General features: G+C 39.4%; 1 protein-coding gene across 4 annotated transcripts in view; it reads left to right on the top strand.

The window, feature by feature from the left end:
- ZNF652 (zinc finger protein 652) overlaps window positions 1-21,977 on the top strand; it is a 66,015-nt gene extending 44,038 nt beyond the window's left edge. For all 4 annotated transcript variants that reach the window (XM_018064918.1, XM_018064915.1, XM_018064917.1 and 1 more), the window contains 5 exons: window positions 120-1,294; window positions 4,442-4,589; window positions 4,926-5,041; window positions 5,514-5,658; window positions 12,916-21,977. In XM_018064918.1, the coding sequence (XP_017920407.1) occupies window positions 386-1,294; window positions 4,442-4,589; window positions 4,926-5,041; window positions 5,514-5,658; window positions 12,916-13,427 (1,830 nt within the window). In that variant the 5' untranslated portion in view covers window positions 120-385 and the 3' untranslated portion in view covers window positions 13,428-21,977. The remainder of the gene's footprint in view (window positions 1-119; window positions 1,295-4,441; window positions 4,590-4,925; window positions 5,042-5,513; window positions 5,659-12,915) is intronic.

Genomic DNA, 23,406 nt, shown 5'->3' on the forward strand with positions numbered 1-23,406 from the left:
AGAATTGTATATATAAAGAGTTTAATCATTTAAGGTATGTTTGTTGTATGATGTCAGTGTATGCTATGAGAAGGAAGTGAGAGATATCTGATCTTTTTTCTCTTTACTTTTCTTTGCAGATAAGATGCTCCAAGTCACTTGCAGCTCTCTGCAAAAGGAAAATCACTAGTGCTCTGCTCTTGCCATAATACCAAACCTTTTGACTTATGCATTGGTGCTGCAACACACTGGAAGAATTGCACAGAGGTTCTAGGAATACCTTCCCCCGCCCCACCCCGTTTGAGTGATTCTTCATGGATGGAAAAAGATTTGAGTCTTAATGATTATCCTGTTTTAAACCTATTCTCTGTAGTCTGAACTGCTTAATACATTAGGCCACTTACTAATGAGCCACACAGCCAGCTCTTGTCAGGAGCTGGTTGAAAACCGTGCTGTGCACGGAGCAGGAATGGCACAAGAAGATAGCCGCCGTGGTCAAGTGCCATCTTCCTTTTATCATGGTGCCAACCAAGAACTCGACCTGTCCACCAAAGTGTACAAAAGGGAATCAGGAAGTCCTTATTCTGTGTTAGTGGACACCAAGGTGAGCAAGCCACATCTCCATGAAACAGAGGAGCAGCCGTATTTCAGGGAGACAAGAGCAGTGTCTGACGTGCACGGTGTTAAAGCAGACCGGGAGAGTTCTGATGACACAGAGGAGGAGGAGGAGGAGGAGGAGGAGGTCTCCTACAAAAGGGAGCAGATCATAGTGGAGGTAAACCTTAATAATCAAACGTTAAATGTGTCTAAAGGGGAGAAGGGTGTCTCTTCTCAGTCCAAAGAGACTCCTGTTCTTAAGACAAGCAGTGAGGAGGAAGAGGAAGAGAGTGAGGAAGAGGCCACAGATGACAGCAATGACTACGGAGAGAATGAAAGGCAGAAGAAAAAGGAGAAGACGGTGGAGAAGGTCAGCATTACACAGAGGAGAACGAGGAGAGCTGCCTCTGTCGCCGCAGCTGCCACTTCCCCTACTCCCAGAGCTACAAGAGGTCGTAGGAAGAGTGTAGAGCCACCTAAGCGTAAGAAGCGGGCCACAAAGGAGCCCAAAGCACCAGTCCAGAAAGCTAAGTGTGAAGAGAAAGAGACTCTGACCTGTGAGAAGTGCCCCAGGGTGTTTAATACTCGCTGGTACCTGGAGAAGCACATGAACGTTACTCATAGGCGCATGCAGATTTGTGATAAGTGTGGCAAGAAGTTTGTCCTGGAAAGTGAGCTGTCCCTTCACCAGCAAACAGACTGTGAAAAAAATATTCAGGTAGGTCTTATCACCAAGAGGGCAAACTTTCCAGGATAGAACCTGGCTGTTTCAGACTCACCTGGTATCTGCCCAAGAGAATAAATACAGTAGAGGCTGAAGGGACAGTTTTCACCAATTTATCTGTTTTTTTAAGCCCCTGCTTTGGTATTTTCAAAACCAGGCTTAACATTTTCTTTCAAAAGCATAAATTTTAACTGACGCTGGACTAGTGGGAACCCAGGTCCATTGGAAAGGGGAATCTGTTAATAGGTGATTGACAAGGAGATGAAGTCAACACTGACTTGGCACTGAGATTTACTCTTGTAAGACATGTAATATAGTTCATTCTGGTGTCTTCGCTGTCAAGGTGGGAGATATCAAGTAAAAGTCAGGAGTAGAGAGAGGTCCTTTTCTAAGGTTTGAAAGGATGCCAGGTTCTAGTACAGCTGTTGGGGACAAAAACCATAATGACTCAGACTGGTGGAAATGGAAGATCTCCAGGAGTGAGTTTGCTTCTAAACCAGTGGAGAGATGACAGCACTAAATTTGTCAAGAGGCTAAGCTCATGGGAATATGCAAACTTTAAAGGAGGCTGAGCTGATTGAAAATATTGCCTACCTGGCGGTAGGCTTATAGAATGCTACGGTGTAGTATTAAAGTAACAAAACACGGTATTCGAACCAGGTTGGTGTCTTGAAAGGACTATGTTGTGATAGGTTAAGAGGTGTGCTAATTATGTTGTGTGAACTATGTTATGTTGAGCTATGTTGGTTTGCACATGTAAGTGCATATTTATGAATATGAATATTCATTCATAAAAGGTAAGTCTATTGATGTCTCCAAAAGATATGTAAAATAGACATGTCTTGTACCATGCTTAAGCTGAACTTCTTGTAGAAGATGAAATCGTTTGGTTTCAGTGTGTTTCTTGGAGTACTCCTAGTTTGGAATGTTCCTTATTTGTCATTTTTCTTCCTTGTTTTTAATCAACAACTGAAATCATTACTTTAAAGAGGTTTTTTAAAAATATGAATTAGGGGCTTCCCCACTGGCTCGGTAGTAGAGAATCTGCCTGCCAATGCAGGAGACATGGGTTTGCTCCCTGACCCAGGAAGATCCCACATGCCAGAGCTAATCCCGTGTGCCACAGCTAGTGAGCCTGTGCTCTGGAGCCCCAGAGTCACAGTTATTAAGCCCATGTGCTGCAACTACTGAGACCCTTGTGCCCATGCTTTGCACCAAGAGAACCCACCACAGTGAGAAGCCTGAACACTGACCGCAACTAGAAAGTAGCCCCCGCTCTCCACAGCTAGAGAAAAGCCCCCGCAGCAACAAAGACCCAGCACTGCCAAAAATAAATAAATAGAGTTATAAATAAATACATATATAAATTATATTTGCTAAAAATTCACTGCATTTTGATTCATCAGCTGTGACTTGACCTCTGGCATACTTGGTAAATAAAAGAAGACTGAATCGTGGCGCCTGTCACTCAGTAACTACTGGTGCCAGGACTTGGTTCTCAGTTGGTTGCAGCAGTTCAGGCCAGAGAAGTGCGATGCTGTGCTGCACCCTAGGGGTCAGACTTAGTTCTGTAATGATCCATTGCTGAAAAGGTGTCTCTTGATCTTTGTGTCTTTGTATACTTGTTTTTTGGGTTTTTTTTTCTTTTAACTTTGCTTCACTACGTACAGAAGGGGCTTTCTTGGTAGCTCTCCTGGTTAAAAATTGGCATGCCCATGCAGGAGATGCGGGTTCAGTCCCTGGGTCAGGAAGATCCTTTAGAGGAGGAAATGGCAGCCCACGCCAGTCTTGACTGGGAAATCCCGTGGACAGAGGAGCCTGGCAGGCTGCAGTCCATGGGGTCCCAAAGAGTCAGATACAGCTTAGCGACTAAACAACAAGGAGAAATGCAGAAAAGAAAACATTTAATAAATCCTTTTTTTGTGTGACTGTATTCACTGTTCCTTACTGTAATTTCATTTAAACTTATCATTTAAGTTTTGTAGATTCTGCTGAATGAACTCTTTTTGCATTTCTAATCCTGATGACCTAATAAGTAAAAATTAAAGCTGTGCTCTACAGAATGAATGGCTTATAGGGTTTGTCTGTCCTTTCCTCCAGCAGTATCCAGCCAGAGGCTTATCTCTGTGACTCTTCTTGGTCCTCATTTCCTGAAGTGACAGTGTGTTCAGAGATCTTTATTAAATTTTGCAGCAAGTAACAACTTTTTCCCTTATGTATTACAGAGGCTGATGGTTACCTAGAACTTCCTAATACTGTTTTTAAACAGAAGTATTTTATTTTGATACATTATGATATCCTAGACTAGTAATGATGCATAATACAGGGCAGTAGGTGGATTGCCTGTGTCTCCTACAAATGCCTGTGCGAGATCTGGATCTGAGCTCCTCAGGAAAAGGGAGGATACCAGCAGCTGAGGGGTTATGTTAAATTCTGCCAGAGGGAAATGTTTAATAGAGAAAATTAGGAAAATATAGTAAAATCTCAGTAGTTTGTATTAATGAAGACTGAATATGTTCGCTAAGCTACAAAAATACTGTTATTCTTCCATAGATCTATAACCATTCACGTATGCTTTGTTTTATCTTGCTTTTATGTTAGTTTAAAATGAGTTTGTATCCTCTGGTAAACACATATTAACTACATAGTAACCCATGTGTAGGAAACAGCTGCTTACAGTAATCCATATTTAAAAAAAAAACTACAAAACTTGAAGGTTCTTTTCAAAGGTACAATACTAATTTGATAAAAGCAGTCAATTCTTTGATATTAGTGGAACTTTGTATTTCTTTTTGTCTTACTTTTTGCCATTGTTTTCATACTCCCAAAGTGTCTCAAAAAATTCATCTTAGGAAATGGGACATAAAGATGTTGGTTTTGAAATCTGGACTTCATGAAAGAATAGCATTTGTTTGGGTTCTGGTCTGTGCCACAAATCTAAAACACCCACTTCTTGAGACTTCCCTGGCAGTCCGATGCTTAGGACTCTGCACTTTTACGCTGTGTCCTGGGTTCAGTCCTTGGTTGAGGGAACTAAGATACTGCAACCCATTCAGCTTGGCCAATTTCAGCTGCTGGTCCACAGGTGAGGCTTTCTGGAAACCCCTATAAGTAAAGATTATTTCTGTTTATCCTGCTCAGTGTGTTTCCTGTAATAAATCGTTCAAGAAACTCTGGTCCCTTCATGAACATATCAAGATTGTCCATGGATATGCAGAAAAGAAATTTTCCTGTGAAATTTGTGAGAAGAAATTCTATACCATGGCTCATGTACGGAAACATATGGTTGGTAAGTTGCTTTTCTCTAACACCTATAATTTTCCCTTGTTCTTTGGTGTGTTTTATGCTTCGAATTGGGCAGCATATGAGACACTGCCTTATTTGAATCAGTTTTGACTTGTTGAAACCAAATGCAACATGTCTTCAGTAAGCATCACCAGATTGGATGGTAGAGTCTTCCACACCCAGGTTTCTTTTCACCATTGTTATTCTTTCAACTTTGCTGTTACAGCCTCACAGATTAGAGGGTAGTAAATTAAGATGTCCGTACAGTAGAACATGTCTCTTTTCCAGTTTGACCCTTTTGGTGACCTGATTTTGAGTATAAGCCCATTCTCTGTTGCAGCACACACAAAAGATATGCCGTTTACCTGTGAAACCTGTGGGAAGTCATTCAAACGCAGTATGTCACTCAAGGTGCACTCCTTGCAGCACTCTGGAGAGAAGCCCTTCAGATGTGAGGTGAGCCTGGGCTGGCCCCCAGGCCCAGCTGTGGGGGCTGGCTTGTGTGTGTATGCGTGGTGAGCAGTGGAAGAGAGGCGTGCCTTGTGCAAGGCACAGGCTGCATTTCCACAGAACCATCAGACCCACGTGCTGAGCGCTGTGTGTTGTTAGCTCACTGCTGGGTAAAGAGCAGTCATTTTTAACACAGTGTTGACTTTCTTAGATTAGGTTAAAGGTGGGACTAACACGTGGTAAATTATTTTACTTTTCTCACTCATTCAGAGAAGTTGGATATACTTCAATGATAATTATTTAAGAAATGTTCCCTTTTATTAATAACTCAGCTGGGAAATACAGCAGAGCCAAACAGTTGACACAAGCAGGTTCTGTTTTGAGTGTGAAAAATAAACCTAATCTCAGACTATATAGGGTGGGCGCAGGTAAAGCTGCTATGCCGGGCATTCAAAAGTCTCCACTGTGTCCAATGCAGAACTGTGACGAAAGGTTTCAGTACAAGTACCAGCTCCGTTCCCACATGAGCATCCACATCGGGCACAAACAGTTCATGTGCCAGTGGTGCGGCAAGGACTTCAACATGAAGCAGTACTTCGACGAGCACATGAAAACACACACTGGTAAGGAATTCTTGAGAAGGGTACAGATGTGTCTCGGGCGCTTACTGATGATCACCTGTGAGTCCGTTTGCTTAAAATTCTAAACCACAAGCCTGCATCCTAAGTGCAAATGCCACTTTACATAAATCTGATATTGAACAATACAAACTTATAATATAGAAAAATTAAGCTTTTATATCAATTTATTTATTTCAAAAAGTATTGTTAGTGCCTTTTAACTGTGAGTTCCTTCAAGGTGATGGACTCTTTATTTGGGGCACAGGATCTCCTGAAATTGTATGAAACTTATTTTGTGTATGTGTATATGTTATTTTTCTGAGGAAAGGATTCTAGGTCTTTAAAAAATGGAGGATATTGACTGCTTTTAGCAGAATACCCTCTCAGTATTCTTACAGTTTGATTGGAATTGATTTACCAAAATTCACTACTTTTCATGAACATAACCATCAACTGAGGTTAAGTAATGTTTTAACTGCTTTATGTTTTCAGGGGTATATGCTTCATAGCATAGAATTGTCTTGTAGGCATTTGATCACCCAGCCTTCAGAGAGCTGGTTAGAATAATAGCCCAGTGTAAACACTGGGGCATTGTATCTCCATCTCATCTTGATGCTCTGGAATTAGATGTCTGTGCACCAACTGAACAGTATGAAACATTTTTCAAGCTTTTAAATAAAATCTAATCACAGAATTCTAGGTTTTATTAGTCTGCAAAGTAGCAGAGCTAGAAGGAACCACAAGAGATTATCTTGCTTAGCCTGCTTACGAGTGGTGAGGAAATTCTGCCCATGTCTGGGTCTCTGTAGTTCCCATTTCTATATTTAAAGTCCAAGGAAGAATGCCTGCCTGATGGCCTTCTTTCCCCTTCAGAGCAGAGCACCTCCGATTTTAAGGAATAAGCTAGAGGAAGAGTCATGAGAGAAGTTTAAGTAAACTGCATTTCAAAAGGTAATGCTAACTTTGAAGCCTAAGCAGAGAGCAGTATATATCAGAGTATTTAATAGATTCTCCCCTTAAAGTCTGGTGGTTCTTGGATAGATTCTCAGTTCTGTGTCAGTTTTAGGGCACAGTTTTTTGTTAATTCAGCAGGAAACTATTCAGCAGAAAATAAGTCTTTTTGATGGCAGAAGCTGCTTCACACTCACAAACAGTGCTTGGCACATAGTAGACTCGCAGTTAATGCTTGTTGCAAGCCTGGAAGGAAGGTCCACCTTGTGAGCCTGTGCCTCTGTGTTCACCTCTTCCCTGCCTGTCTCCCTGTGCTTCTTCCTCCCTGGACTTTCTCCTCCCCTTCTCCTTCTGTGTTTCTTCCTCTTTCTTCTTTCTCCTTCTTTCTTTTTTCAGGCCCTTAAATGTCCAGAGTATGAAACCGAAGTGTACATTTCATGATTAATGTATTTGTTGAATAAAAACAAAGTTTTATAAATTTAACATATTCTTCTTTGACCAAATAGGCAACCTGAACATTTCCTATTTCTTCTAAAGGAATATAGCCACCTATATTCACTTAAATGTTTATTCTTCTCATTAAAAGTAGTAGTACATACTTAGGAAAGTATATTAGAAAATATGAAAATTGCAGTGCTTATAATCTTATCAGTGAGAGATCACTACTGTTAACATTTTAGCATATATATTTTTTAAATGCTGTGATTTAATATATATACAGATATTGTCAAAAACTGTTTATATATTCATATATGTATAGTAAATAAAACAAAAGTTGGGTCTTTATGCTCTATTATAACCTACTTTTATTTTACTGTATTATGTCATTAACAGTAATATCATTTCAATGGTTGTGTAATACTCCTTATAAATTTGTTGTAATAATAGCCATCATTTATTATGCACATATATGCCAAGTATTATCTTAAGTACTTTGCATACATTATCTCATTTAATGAATATAACCTTTACCACAGTCCTGTTAAGGATATTATCTCCATTTTACTTTACCAGTTCCCCATTGGACATTTAGATTTTTCCAATTTTTCTACTGTTATAAGTATTAATAGTACTGTGACAAACAACTTTCTGGCTAACACATCCATGATTATTTTCTTAGATAAATTCCTGGAAATGGGATTATTAGGGCAAAGGGATGTGTGTATTTTTAAGAATTGGTGGTATGTATTGCCAAATAGCTGTCCATATACACTCTTAGCAGTGGTGCGTGAAAACACTCATTTTCCCAACCCTGTCCAATGTAAATAAAATAATTGTTGAATTAATAGGTGAAAAATGGTTTCTTTTTGTGTTAATTTGTACTTAGTTGCTAAATAAGATGGAACATTTCTTTCAGTACACTTGTTTGGTATCAGTGTATTTTCTTTTCTGAATTGCTTATACCTTATTTGTATTCATCCTGTCATTGCAGTGTTTGGCTTTTTCTTATTGTTTGTGGTAGCTCTTTATATAATAGCTCTTTGTGTATATTTATGTCCCCTGGACCTTGTTTAACAGCAATATTAAAATACTTCCCCCTGGTTTGTCCTCTGCCTTTTAATATTGTTTATGATGCTCACACTGGGAAAGCACTGCCACTCACTAGCAGTGTGACCTTACCTGAATTATGCAACTCCTGTAGGCCTCTGGTTCCACTGGTATCAGTATTAAATAAGGATGACAGTAGTACCTTGGAGAGGACCCAAGAAGGGTTAGCTTTTACAGAAGAAAAAAGACAGCTCTTTTACGGCTTGTTGGAACCACTTGTAGAGTGTGTTTTGGTGGGGATTAGGCCATTGCAGGAACTGACATTGATTGGGCTATTTCTTTGCAGTTAAACAGAAGTGAGGCAGATCTTATCTAGGGAAGCGACCAGCCCTCAGGCAGGGTTTCCTGGGATGGTGTGGACACGGGGTGAGTTCAACATAGAATAATTGCTGATTCTCCTTGTACCAGGCATAGTGCTAAGTACCTAGAGATACAGAATGGATTAAGGCCTGGTTTTGCCCTTAAAAAGCTTATAGTCCAGTGATAGTAATGGTAATAACAATAGTAGTAGTGGCAGTAAAATGCACTGAATGTTTACTGTGTATCAAATACTGTCAAATTTGATCAAATACTCGAATTTTTAAGTTATCACAGTAACCTATTATTATCTTCATTTTTCAGATGAGGCTTAGAGAGTAAAGAACTTGTCCAAGGCAATCTGACTCCAGAAACACATACTTAAGTCATTCTGATACAAATTTAATGAAGCAAGTAATAAAATGGAAGGATACACAGGACATGATGAGGGCAAAAAGCACCATCCCAGAGGCTGGTTCTCAAATTCCAGAATTTGTCAGCGTACCCAGTCAGGATCAGAGGGATTGATCTGTGCTAAGTAGTCTGTGTGTGTGTGTGTGCTAAATAGACTTGATGATATCTTAATAAAATTGCTAATTTACAGTGAAAAGGCTGAATGATGGGTGGTTCAGAACTCTTACGTTCTTTGGTCAGAATATTCTTTGCCTAAAATAAAATTTATATTCGTTGCTAAATTATAATCACAAGATTGTCAGGGACAGGAAATTATAGGCGAGGAAGGTAATCGAATGATCTTAATGGTGAGTCCCAACCTTCATTGAATTCAAGAAGTCATCAGTTCCATGACAAAGCTAAGTTTATATATCACTAAGAAAATGCTGCAAATTAAAGAATGAAATGCCATCGATTGTTATGGTATAGATCAGTTTCACAGATGTCAATATTGGGGGGGGGGATGCATGTCTTAGAATTAACTAATATTTATTGATGTTAAGAATCTACTCAGTGGGGTTACTGTAATGAACAAGGCTAAAATAGTCCCTAGGTTCACAGACCTTATTGTCAGCTTAGGGTGATAGACAATCACGGCCTAACAGTGGTTTGGTAGTGAGAGCATAGTAAGTACAACTAAATGAAATTGGCTAGAATTTGATGAATTAGGGGGGGAGAGGAGGCAGGGAATATGATAAGACATGATACCTGAGAGCAATAAGCAAGTATTGGATCACAGGATAAGCCATGTAGAAAAGTTTGAGCTTTTTTCTAAGGACAGTTGGAAGTCCTTAAATGGTTTTAAGCAGAGTGTGACACAACTGTCTGAAAGTTCACTCTGGCTACACAGTGTAAAGAGTGGATTGATTGGAGGGTGGGGAGCAAGAATACATAAGCTGAAACCAGTCAGATGGCTGTTGCAGTAATCCAGGTGAAGGATTGTAATCTTATGGTAGGCCAGATATATAGATATACAGATTTCTGATGCTGCTCACAGATATTCATAAGCAGACTAGAGTGGTTATGTTTATTGGCCAGATCACTTTTTCCTTTGAACAGTGCAGAAGACAGCTAACTAGCCAAATTCTTGCTCTTTTTTATCTTCCCTGCAGATTCTCTCTTCATTTATATTGTGTGATCTTCAGATTCACTGTAATACTATTTCTTACAATTAGGTTAGCTTTATCTGTATGTAACAGGTCACATCATAAGATGTATTGATATATGTGTTTCTAGTTACCTTGATGGACTTAGATATTAGTATCTCCTCCAGCCACCCATTTACTAGCATTTCCTTAAAATGGGACATTGTACAGGTGGTTGATTTCAAGTATTATATTTTTATTTTTCCTTGTTTCACCCTCATTGTAATCTTGCCTTGAGGTTTCAGGGAAACTTTATCATCAGTCATTAGCACAGTTAAAGATTGGGCCTAATAAATAATGAGAGAGTTAGGTGAGAGTGTGGGTTTATGTCTTGAACAGCAAATGTGGAAAATTTGGTAGGACCTCAAGAAATGGATAAAAGATTAGTAAGTAGTAAAAAGAACTCATTTAAATTTGAATACATGGATTTGTGGTAGACCAATTCTAATAGTTTTTGATCTATCTGTGGCAAATCATTATAGCCTGGAAGACTACAAATGAGAGATGATTAGAACAATCCAGTATTGGACCCAGGTTTGCACACATAACAGAAAGTTACATGTCCATATATTTAATAAACTTTCAGTCAATAAAACATATAGTGAACCAACAAAGTGATTAGTGAAATGGAGAGTGTTTGCCTGTATTAGATTAATAATCACATTAGGTCCTTTGGCTCTGGTTCCATATCGCTGTTAGGAATGAAGAATATTAACTCTGGAGAGTCAAGGAGGAAAGGGTCAAGGGGATTAATATGTTATCAAATAGGTGTGCTTTTAAAACATTTTATTATACAAATGAATCATGTTTATCTTAGAAAACAGGAAGTACATATAGGCATAAAAAAGAGAATAAAACATCACTCATAAACCCATTATCTAAAGATAATCACTTGTAACATTTGTTGTATTTTTTTTCCATATTTTCCTATATGCATTTTTCATTAAAAGTGGATAACACATGCATACATTTTCATAACTTGCTTGTTTTACTTAATAGACTACAGATAATATAGATTTTCATGTTAACAATTACATTTCTATACTTTTTAAAATATTGTTTTTAATGACACTCTCCATTAGATAAGTATATCACAATTGATCAATTCCATTTAATATAGAATTTTAAGTTTTTAATTGGAGGAAATGGATTAAAAAGAAGGAAAGCAAATGGGTACAGAATTTATCTAGAAAGATGAATGTGAATCACAGTGAAGAGTGGCAGTGATTGAATAATACAAGGTAGGAAGATAAAAGAAATATTCTAGTCAGCAGATAGTACTGGTAACAGAGAAAACTGGTCTGTCCTGATGGTTCAGTTCAGTCTTCAGGAAGTGAGGGCAATTCTGGCTTCCATTGAAGGGGAGGGCACCAGGAAATTTCCATTTTCAAAGGCAGAGAGAAGTAAAGACTGCAATATGGATAAAGAGGTGTTTGCCAAAGGGTTAGAAGTCTCAAAGTGAAGGAAAACAGTAAGAAAATAATATGCCTTTGTGTGTGCAGGACTGCACAAAGCATTGAGGTATAAAGTGCTGTGGTTTTTGTGTCTGGAGCCATTCTGCAGAATTTCAAATCCTGCCTCTCCGCTAGCCATAGAGCCTTTAGCAAGTTTCTTAATTTCCTCATCAGTAAAATAGGGATAACAACATACCTCCCTCATAAGGCTGTCGGGATCACCAAAGGTTAATGAGATGTTAAGTGATTAAAACATAGTAAGTAATACTGCATATGAGAACAATATGCAGTATCTTTTATTTATATTGAACAGAATAAGGACATCTATTAGAAAGAAAGGGAGCAATGATTGAAGTGAGAGCAAACTCTTGTAGCAGGAGCTACAGTAAAGATAGAAGCTACATACACTGAGCATTGGTGAAGGAATTGATAAGTGCAAGCACATGGTCACTGAAGCACATGGTACTGCACACCATACCACAGCATTCTGGATGAAGTGATCACAGACACATGTTCAAACATCATTTTGTTTCTCCCCTATGACCCGGGGAGAGGAGCAGGCAAACAGCATAGAATAAGCAGTAAGTCCAAAGGAAAGCTTAAAAATTAATCCCTTAGAACCCAAACCCAAGTTCCTCCCTAGGTGCACTTAGAATTATGGGGTTTTGTTTCCTTTTTGGCTCCCTGTCCCAAAGGTTCTCCACCAAGAACAGTAGCCTGCCTTTCAATCCTCCCCACACCCATGGGCATTTGGAAATGGTATGGGGACATTTTTGATGGTCAGAATTTATTGGGGACATTTAGTAAACTGGATCCAGGACCACTGAGTGCTCTTCAGATGTGCAGACAGTCCCATGTGATGGAAAACTGCCTGCAGAGAAACACTGCATTGTGAAATCCATATTGTAGGGTGAGTTAGTCCAGTATTTCCCCAAATACCAAAAAGTAAGCCACATGCTAAGGATTAGGAACGAGTAGACATACAGAGACTTATTTACTCCACGGGACATTTTCAGCAAAGTCCTACGTTGTGTTGGAATGTCAGAAATTGCTTACGGATCAGCTGGCCTAGCTTAAAGGCAGAGATTCATCTGTGGGCTTGGTCCCCTTGAGCACAGGAAAGCCATCTGACCACTTCTTCCGGTAGGATGTGGAAGATCACTTTTGTAGATGCCTTTTTTTTTTTTAATCTTCTTTTACCCAAACCCCGATGGTAGGTTGTATATAAGTTTTAGTTGTGTCTGCTGTTTTTTGTGAAGTCCCAACTTTGGGGGACTTTTTTATGACTATCAGAATATAATATGCAGTAAGGGAGAGAAGTGATAACCTCCTTATCTAATATGAAGGGTAGCTGGAGCACATACTTACCGCCTAGTGTGTTAATCATGTCTTTGTGTCTGTGTTCATCTCAGGAGAGAAACCCTTTATCTGTGAAATCTGTGGCAAAAGCTTCACCAGCCGCCCCAACATGAAGAGGCACCGTAGGACTCACACAGGCGAGAAGCCCTACCCGTGTGACGTGTGCGGCCAGCGGTTCCGCTTCTCCAACATGCTTAAGGCCCACAAGGAGAAGTGCTTCCGGGTGACCAGCCCCGTGAACGTGCCGCCTGCTGTCCAGGTCCCACTCACAACCTCCCCAGCCACCCCAGTTCCTTCTGCGGTGAACAGCCCCACGACCCCCGCCCCGCCCGTCAGTATGAACCCTGTGGGCACTCTGCCCCCTCGGCCCATCCCCCACCCCTTCTCGCACCTTCACATCCACGCTCACCCTCACCACCCACACCACCTTCCCATCCCCCCCGTCCCTCACCTCCCCCCACCTCCAGCTCTCTTTAAGAGTGAGCCTTTAAATAACAGAGGCCAGGGTGAGGACACGTTTCTGCGGCACCTGGCAGAGAAGAGCAGTGCAGCACAGCATCACTAACATCCATCTCCTTAAGGGTGTTCTCCACGAGTCACGTGCCCCTGTGTGAGCTTGCAGAGAGGGGGTTGGTGAGCCTTTCTGTAGCTGTCAGACTCTCAGCCTCCACCGAGAGCTTTGTCATTGTCTTGGTGAATCAGCACATCCGAGGGAGTGAACAAGAAGACCTTGAGCTCACGGAGGGAACGGTCATCTAAACCAGGGAACCACCGAAGTAAAGCCCAATTTGCTTGCATTTTCTGGTGACTTTTATAAATTTCAAATACTCAGACTTGTGGAATTTTATAATTTCATATCAGCTGATGAGGTATGCTTGCTTTTATATCCTGGACTTCTCCTCAAAGAGGGGACAGGCCTGGTTTCCTTTGTACTAATCGGGAAGGCTGTGAGATTAATCCAGAGCATTAATTGTATCACTGTGTATCGTAACAAATTATTTTCAGCTTTTGGTGCTGGCTTCAGAGTTGAGCTAGCTGTGTTTCACAGTATATCAAGCATTATAGAGAAAGAAATTTTCTTCTTTGTGTAGCTCTCCTAATGCACTCTTTATTTTACTACAGAAATTATTTTAGAGTTTTTGTATAGACTTCTTTAGTAGTCTGTTTCTAAAATGAAATGTATTTCAATAAGCGGTGTAATTTTTTCAGTGTAGCTGGACCTATGTTGTAAAATAGAAAAAATTTTTATAATCATCAAAATGTGATTCTTAAAGATGCATATAACTTCTATAGTTCAAAGTTATTCTTACATCCGTACAACTCAAAGGTGCTTCAGAAAGTAGATGTATCTCAGAGGGTCTCCAGACCAAGTTACTGCAAAAAATGAGGTTTTGCTTTCAGAACTTGACCTAAGTCCTCGGTAGTTTTTTAAAATCTCTGCTTAACACTTGGGGGGTCTGTTAGGCTTATGGACATGCTCTGTCCTCCATGTTCCGTTTGGTTCAGTTAGTGTGTTAAATGGAATGATTTGCAGGGGGTTGAGCCTTTTCCAGGGAAGTCACCTGAAGCTGGCCTGTTTTGAAAATCTGAGTCAAGCTGTTCACCATCAAGAGGAGGAAGCTGGGGAGGCTGTTTCATCTCAGTCACGTCTCACTTCCCTCAGAACTGTGTTCAGGTTCAACCTTTGTGGGATGACAGATTGAAGTCTCCTGCTACACTGCTTATTTTGAGGTTGCTTTGTTTTTCTAGAATTGTGGAAAGATAAAATAGTACATTAAAATCAAAACATGATGTTGCTGATAGTGGCTGAGAAATTTGGATAAGAACACAAATGGGCTATGACTTTTAAAATGTCTCTTGTATCAGTGGATATAGTCACAACATCAGACTGTTCAACACAGTGAAAATTGCAGTGAGGGGAAGAAAGTGACATTTTACTGCCGTGTCCTCTGCAAGTAATTACCTGGTAGCAGTCTTCTTGGCGATAAGAAGAGCCAATCTCTAATTTGGGGCAGATTTGGAAGAGTTTGGGCAACTTCTAAAGAGCATGGTCAGTTGGGGGTTCATTATAGGAAAGGCTGAGCAGAAGGGCTAACAGATTATTTTTAACTGATCACATTCATCCAGACTCAGTATAGCTAAAAGTTTTGTAATTTTTCATGTCAGTGAACTGAGTTCCAGCACGAAGTCTACTTTCTCTCTCTCTCTCTCCCTTCCTCGGTTTTTTTAATCTTGAAATTTCTTCATTTTTCTTTCCTCGGGCTTTTAAATCTTTGCGTGACTCAGAACCCTGACTTTTATTTATTTTTATTTTTAATATTAAGTGTGCAGAAATATTTGCAGCACTTTTCTGGCTTATTAGCTCTGTGGTAGGAAAAACTGGAACTCTCCATTGAGGTTAAGTCCCTATTTTTAAAATGCTGCATTCTCTGCTAGCTTTCTGGTTTAATACTTCCAGATTTTTTTCTTTCTGATTATTGCCTTTGTCTTCTATAGCGAGCATAGGAAAATTTGGGAGTGAGGCAGAAAAGTATCTTCAGTATCATACTTTTCTCCCTATTTTTGGATGTAACTTCTAAAGAATGCTGTTTTAAATGTCTGTATACATTCTTTGAACACTCGAGTACCCAAACCAATATGAAAAGTTAATTTATTTATGACTGTTCTGTCTTTAGTGGCTGCCTCCCCTTACTTCCACAATTTCCTTGGCATTCCATGACAAGTTTGTGGGTATACACCTTTGTGTGGACATACCATTTTTTCATGTCCAAGCTTATAATATTAAAATGATTTTTAAGATGTAAATTGAGCTTAATTAATTGGTTATACCTTATTTTATTCTAAATAAATTTACAGTATTGGGCTGCAGTTCTGAATTCTAACTGGAGACTTACAGAATCAACCATTTTATGAGGTGTACTATAAATTACACACTGGAAAATCCAGGTAGTCCTATTTCTTTTTTCATTCAAGTGAATATAGCCATAAAATATCTGCTACGTAGGAAAACCAATACTAAGCAGAAAATCACTACCACCCTTAATAGAAGCAAAAAATAAGGATTATCTTTTTTTAAAAATCAGCATTGTCACACAATACAGTTCTTAGTGAAATATATTATGGAACAATCTGGAAGCTCAAATTTTTCCCCTAGTTAAGTATACCTTCCCTGATTTGGGGTTTGTGGTCTTCAGGAAAACTGCTCAGAATATATTGGCTGCTCACCAGTGTCAGATTACATATGCCTAATGAAATGCATTAAGAATATTCATAACAATGTTTCTGAATAGAAGGACTGCAAGATGAAGCCTTAAACACATATGTGCATCAGGTTTAACATGCTTAAGACTCAAACTCAGGGTTAAAAATTTGATGGGATCCTTTACTAAGATAAAAGTTGTGTGGCGTGTTCCCTCCCACCTAAGGTACAGCACCCTGTGACTTCTTCAGAAATTATTACCTATTTGTTATCTGTTTATGAAAAAAAGAACTCTGGAGGAGTTTGAGTTCTCAGCCCTTATCTATACTTAAATTTCAAAGACAACAAAGGCCACATTTCAGCATTATATAGATATCAAATTAAGGCTGTTTTTCATGACTTAAATTTTACTGTCTTCAAAGGCTTGTACCATTGCTAGAATTAAGACTGACTTAGCAATTCCCAGCTTGAGTTGATATTGCTTTTTAATTTTCTTTTTACATTTTTCTATTCTCTCGTGTAGATTTGTCATTCAAATATAAACTCTTCCTTAGCCTAAATGAAAGGCTGCTTGTTGCTTTCTCAAATTGAGAGGGGCAGGTTTATACAGAGTTAGACTTTTTACATTTGAATGAAGAAAATAAGATGAACAGTTTAAAGCATGTGGCTTCCTTTCCATGTATATTTGTGATTTGATTCCTGTTTTTAGCAGGCAGGGAAGTCTCCACGTAAAACTTGACTACATAGCTCACAGTAGCCTTTACAAATCAGTTACATATACTTTTACAGTCTACCATTTACATTTTCTGTTCTAAATGAATGACTGAGCATGGACATTGCCATAATCATACCATCTTTCTTAAACCAACATTGATTGAAAGAAAATTTTCATGGTGGTTAAAATGTCCCCTATATACACTCTCTATATATGGTTGATTGTCCCTTGTATTCTAAAGGCAAAATACTCTGAAGAGATGCTTGTAAGCTTTTGATTTTCTATTTCTTGACTTTTTTTTCAGTTTTTATGTTTGTTGAATGGATATGCTTGTTTAGCTTAATTTTTATTTCACTGGAAATTTTAAATTTTAAGAAAATCAAGCAGAAATAGAAATTCATTGCAGATACGTGTGTGTGTGTGTGTGTGTGTGTATTTACCACATCTTAAAGATTTCAGTTAGTGAAATACAGAATGGTGGGTGGGATTTTAATGTTTGGAAAAAGAGAGAAAGAAAAACTAAAGTTAGAGAAATCCTTCTGTTTGAGCTACTGTATAGAAGAGATAACTTTTATTATTATGTTGCTGACCAACATGATGAACATTTCGATGCTGTTCCAGACTGTATGAGAAGTATTTGATGAAAAAGGGATAAATTACATTTAGGGGTTTTATGAACTATGTCCCATTATAAAAATCAACTCACTTGGATTTCTTCAGACTATTAAAATTGAGCAAGTAAATATTGGGTTTTAATTTTCCTCTGCCTGAACCAAGATAGGAAATTTCCCAAAAGATCTTTTTTTTTTTTTTTTTTTTTTTTCAGGAATGAAAGGTCATTAGCCATGTACTAGCAACACCCTAGCTAACCTGCTTCTGTCATCTGTAATTTGTGACAAATAACAATGACCTTCCAACCCTGGACACTACCTCGATAAAGTGAACCAGAGATCCTCTCTAGACTTTCTATAGAAGCCATAAAAGTTGCCATCAAGATATCTACTTTCATAGTTCTGTACTTTTATACTCTCTGGACTTTTTGTAGACTTTGTGATCAGATCTTTTTGTCTTAGAGGATAGGTTTTGCAATATTCAAAGGAAAATCACACTCCTTGATTGTCCCAGCTTTGAAGCTGTAACTCAGTACTTTTGTTTAAAAAATTAGATAGTATACCATTTATCATTTGCAGAATTGCATATCCAGAAAACAAACTTCTCCTCCTTATCCCCTAAGTGGAAGCTATACTGTTGTCAGAAACTACTTACAAAGTGGATTTCTACCTTGTTAGACCCTGTGTATAACTTGATAATATATGTATTGTCACAATGTTCCTGGAGTTGTTTTTAATTTTCATATGACAGGTTAGTGAGTGTACATCTCTCTAATCTCTCTCGCTGCAGCTTCAGTCTCTCTCACTCTGTTCTTGAGTGCCTTCAAAAAGCCAGCATCCTGGAACATTCTTTTCCTGATCTGAATCCTACCTCTGATTATTTCATCCTCCATGATCATTGGAACTCGCCTATACTCCAGTTGATTTGTCTCTACCAGCTTGCTGAAACCTTGGATGTGAATTTTTTATGCATTTCTGTTTTGTTCCATTTAGATTACACTTTAAATTTTTATTTATATCTTGTTTCTTCATGTATTACATCTCAAATGATGAAATATTTTATCCTTATCTTACTCCTCATGTGTTTTTTCTTTCACCAGAAACTAGATGGTCCTTTCAAAGTAAAGGTCACTAAGTATCTCTTCCGAACATCTTTTTCTCATCTTAGTCTTCCTGAATGCCTCCCCTTTCTGAGTAAGGGGTCGTGAATGCTGCTTTTGCTATGCCCTCTTTCTACCTGCTCTCTCTCTCTCTCCTAGAAACATTTTGCAAGGTTGTACTCATTTTATTTTAGTCTGATTTCAGATTGGTCTCTGGGTTTATCAGAAGTCCCTTACTGAGTTTTGATCTGCCTCTTTTATCCTATCCCTCAAAAACTTCCAGTTACTTTCTCTTCTGCTTGTTCTCATCTAATTAATTTTTAAAATATTGTTGATACGTAATATATGAAGGATGTAATAAAAAAGAGGTTTCCTTGTATTCTCCATGTGAGATGAGCACCTTACTGATAAAAACATTTTAGTCATTGGCTCACCATTCACGGTCAACACTGTAGTTTGTGCTGTGTACAGGCCTCTTGCTCCCTTTCAGTTCTCCTCCAAAACTGAAAACAAAGTCAATTCTTTCAAATGAGGAAATTAGATTGCGCTTTTTTTTTTTTTTAAGTAAAAGAAGGCTGTTGAGTATGTTGGCCTTAGTCAAAATCTTTCCTTTCTGACTTGAAATGTCATGTTTCTTTCCTTAAAGTTAATAATTCTAATACTCAGGTTTTCAAGACTAACTAATAACCACATGAAGTGGGAGTCTAAGAAGGCAGCTGTTAATAAATTCTTACTGCTTTTTATCTGGTGACAGTATGTTATTGATGGGATAGTGCAAAATTGTGAGAATGCTTATGTTTGATAATGAATATGTTCTAGACATTTGAAGATTTCAGTGGCTATTTGGAATGGGAATACTAGTTTACAAAATGCAAAAAGTTGATTCTACAGAAATAAGTAACAAAAGTTTCTTGTTGTTTTAAATCTTTTTACTTTAATATGCCTTGGTAGTCCCCATTATTGACCTAAAAGTTTGCATCTTTTATGTAGTAACTCTACCGAAAGCAACCGCTTTGTATATCTGGCTTTTCTCCTGGGACTCTCAGGCAGTACGGCAGTGGGAGTGATGAGGGGCTCACACTGAGGAGCCACATCCCTGAGACAGGCTGTTGGCTTGTTTCATGTCCACGTCTGTATGAGACACTTGGCACAGGTATCAGAGGGTCTTTGCCCCGGAGAAGTGTCGCTTCCACTTTCTAATTTCACACTATCTGAGCTTCCCTGGTGAGACCAGGGATGTTACACATTACTTGAAAATGATTTGGGGGACAGGGCAAGAAGGAGTAGGAGCTGAGTTTTCCTTCCAAAGGTAGAAGGAAGTCTGGTACTTGTGTTGTTGGGTTTGGTCAACCAAAGAGCCTGTCTCTAGTGGATGTGCCAGAGAGTCCAGGTGTTTCTAAATATCCAGCTCCCTTGACAAACACAGCTTCCTTCTTACCTGCCTGTCATGGGTGGAAAGGGACTGTGTGATTGCAAGGCCAGAGACTCCAACTCACATTCTGCATAAGACTTGAGGCTATGTTTAACTGCATTTGAAAGCTCATGGGGAAATGCTTTTTTCTCTTAGAATCTCTAACCTGACCTGGAAATACCTTTTCTATGCTTGATCATTCAGCTCCTGAGACTTTTTCCAAAAGTGAAAAGGAAAGAATGTGGCATAATTTTGGTGTTTCCTGCTAGAGTTGTATCCCCAGCCATACATATGCAGCCTCAGAGGAATTCTCAATCTTCTGCAAGTTTTGAGTACGCCTTTTCCTCTTTTCTTGACATGGGCAGTGTGATTCTGCTCCACCAGCAGTACTGGCTTTGTCCACAAGGGAGCAACAAAATACTTCAGCTTCTTTATTCTCACCTTCTAAAGAAACATCCCACTTTTAAGTCTCTTACAGAATACTCTTTCTTGGCTCAACATTTGTTTTCAGATCTTGGTTTTTAAGACATTTCCCCATATTACAAGTGCTCAGCCTTATGGAAACAAAGGTTGATGTGTGGGTCAGGTGTCCTTGTGGGTCAGGCATCTGAACTGAAAGCCAGAACCTTCCCTTGAGGGATCTGTCATGTGCTAAATGCAAAGCAGGAAGGCCACCCTCCTTACTTCTTCCTCCCAAATCCCACCACCGGTGCAGGGCCATCATGTCTCTGAGAAGAAGAAGAGCGGCAGGGATAACTGGAGTATGAATGAGGAAATGCTTCTTACCTTCTCTGCTCCAAGCACATGTCCATTACAGCAGAGAGCAAGTCATTGGGGTCAGCTCTTCATCCTGACCTGTGGGAGGTCTGCTATGGCATCCACTCCGCCCAGTTAGAGTTCAGCTCACGTTCCCCGTGTGTCAGTTATTTGTCTTCGGGTTCCTAATCCTCATCAGCTCTCTGATCACAAGGTTGGTTTGTGCTTATAGTGGCGTCTTCCTCACAAGATGCAGGTCAGTTATCAACCAAGAGGAAACCCCAGACCCTATTTAGCCTGTAGAACTGGGAGGCATTTGCACCTGAAATGGCCTTCCAAACAGGTGTCTGCCTGGCCCTTCTTCCCCAGCCAAATCTGATCCTGAGCGATATAGGTAGACAGAGGCGTCTGCTTGTAACTACATTTGATGAAAAGAAAAAAAAAAAAAACTGAAGCTGTGATCGCTTCAGATAACGGGGCCAGGTGTAACTTGTTTGTCTTTATTTTTGTTTTCCCTGACAGTACTGAAATCACTTGCACTTTCCCTCATTTCTTAAAGAAAAAATCCAGTTTGCTTGCCAGGAATTGTTCAGCGTTAGGTTTACAGAGCTTGTTGTTGAATGTTGAACATTTGTCCAAAGGAGTTTGACGAAACAGAAGCTGCTTGGTCCCTGTTCTGCCTGCTAGGTCATAAGGATTAAGGCCATGTGGCTGGGGTACTTGTGTCAAGTCCAGAAGAGGGCAGTGTCCCTCTCCTACCTCTGTGAGGGTACAGTTGAAGGTCAAGTTGGACTCATGTAGGGCAGGTACCTCTCATGATGCAAAGAAGTTTAGAGGAGTCTTCAGTTGGGGAGGTGACAGGTAATGGGACAGGATCTCGTAAGATGGGAAAGACACTGGGGAGGGAGAGCTGCTCGGCCCCAGGGAACCATGGTGAGGGGGAACCACACTTCCCTCCCGCATCTCCAAATGTGCCCAGCTTCCCGGAGTCCTCTGTATTCCAGCATCCTGTCAGATCCCTCAATGTACTGATTCCCCCCCTTGTGTTAACTATACCAATATTATTTTTTTAGCAATTGAAATGCACTTTTTTTATTTCAACTCAATCATGATTTTAAGTATAAAAATTTATAGACTGTTAAAACTACTTTTTTGTGTATTTTTAACCACTTGATGTAGCATTGTCTATTTTATTCTTGTGAGACTCTGGTACAAGATGTGCCATTTCATGATATTTCCAAGATGCTGGGCCTTTGGATGTGTACGGTAACCAATTTAATGCTAATGTTCACAGTAAAAAAAAAAAAAAAAAAAGTAGCCATATCCATTGCGTGTCTTTCTTCACTTCATTTCTTCCTTATCCTCAGTTGACAGTCTTCATAACACGCTGTCCAGCCCACAAATCCTGCTGACCTCTGTATGAAAGGTAGCATGTTTTCACAGCTGCTGGCCAAAGTTAGAATGATTAGTTCTCTCTTTTCTCTGCTGCCTGGCTCAGGGCTGATTGGTTTCAGTAACACTACTCTGAACCTATCCTAGAAAACAGTGTTTGAAGAAAGGATCATGATTGGGTTCTGAATCAGTCTGAAGAAAAAGAAGCCAGATGGAAAGCGCTTACAAAGCACATTCAGTGAAAAGCAATGATTATAAAATGTGGTACTTGGATGAGGCTCCCTTCCCCATTCATTCATGCACTCATCTGTCTGCTCCGCAAATGTTTATGGAGTGCTCAACACATACTGGGCACTGATCTGCCCACTGGGGGTTCCACCATAAACAAGATAGTCTCTGCTCTCATGGCGCCTGTGTTCCAGTGGAGGAAACCCGACAACAAGCAAGTAAATAATTCTCCAACACATGAGCTGTTACTGTAGCCACTGGAGGAGCAACCATTTTCTGCCAGGAGCCTTTCAGCTCAGGATGCACCCTGTTTCATTCAGATTAAGAATTCCACTGAGGGAGTTAAGCACATAGAAAGGAGAAACTTTGTTCAAGGTTCCTTTTGTTTAAAACCTTTTAGAATGGAACATAACTCCCCAAATCATAGAACTGACATTCTAATTTTCTATCATTTTGTAACTCTGACTAAATACTGATGTTAACACACTTTTTTCATGAATATAAAGTAGATAGCCTCTGACCCCAGCATATACTAAATCAGTGGCTTTCACACTTTGGCTGTGGCCCATAGTAAGAAGTGTATTTTCTCATTAGTTGGCTATCCAATATATATATTGATGAGTTTGTTTGTATAAGTGAATTAAAAATTCAAGAAAAATATCCATTTTGAAATTTTTTATTTTTTAAATGCTGACCTTGAACTACAAAATTAATGTTAAGTCCCACTAAGTTCTGCCTGCAGTTTGAAGAATCTTTCTAAAGCAGGGTATATGTGTATGGGTATTATTTTATCCCAACAGCAGCCTGAATTCAATTTCATGTAGAATCTGGTTATTTTAACTGGGTCTTCCAACATCTTAAGTCTTACATGTTTCTATTTCTGATCGGGTGCAGACTCTGAAGCTCCTGGCACAGATTAGCCATCGTTTATTCCAGTGCCCTGCAGTGAAGACAGGTCAATCTTGGGCACACTGCAGTCCTATCTTGTGGGGCCTGTAACCTGCTGCCTGTACCAAGGCAGCTAGAACTACTTTATTGCAGTGTCAAGGTCTCCATGGTAAATGGTGATCCTTCATGAGCCATGCCTCCTGTGTCCATACCCTTTTGTAGTCTTGGCCTTACCCCTCTCTCC

The sequence above is a fragment of the Capra hircus genome, chromosome 19, assembly GCF_001704415.2.
Source record: "Capra hircus breed San Clemente chromosome 19, ASM170441v1, whole genome shotgun sequence".
Classification (NCBI taxonomy): domain Eukaryota; kingdom Metazoa; phylum Chordata; class Mammalia; order Artiodactyla; family Bovidae; genus Capra; species Capra hircus.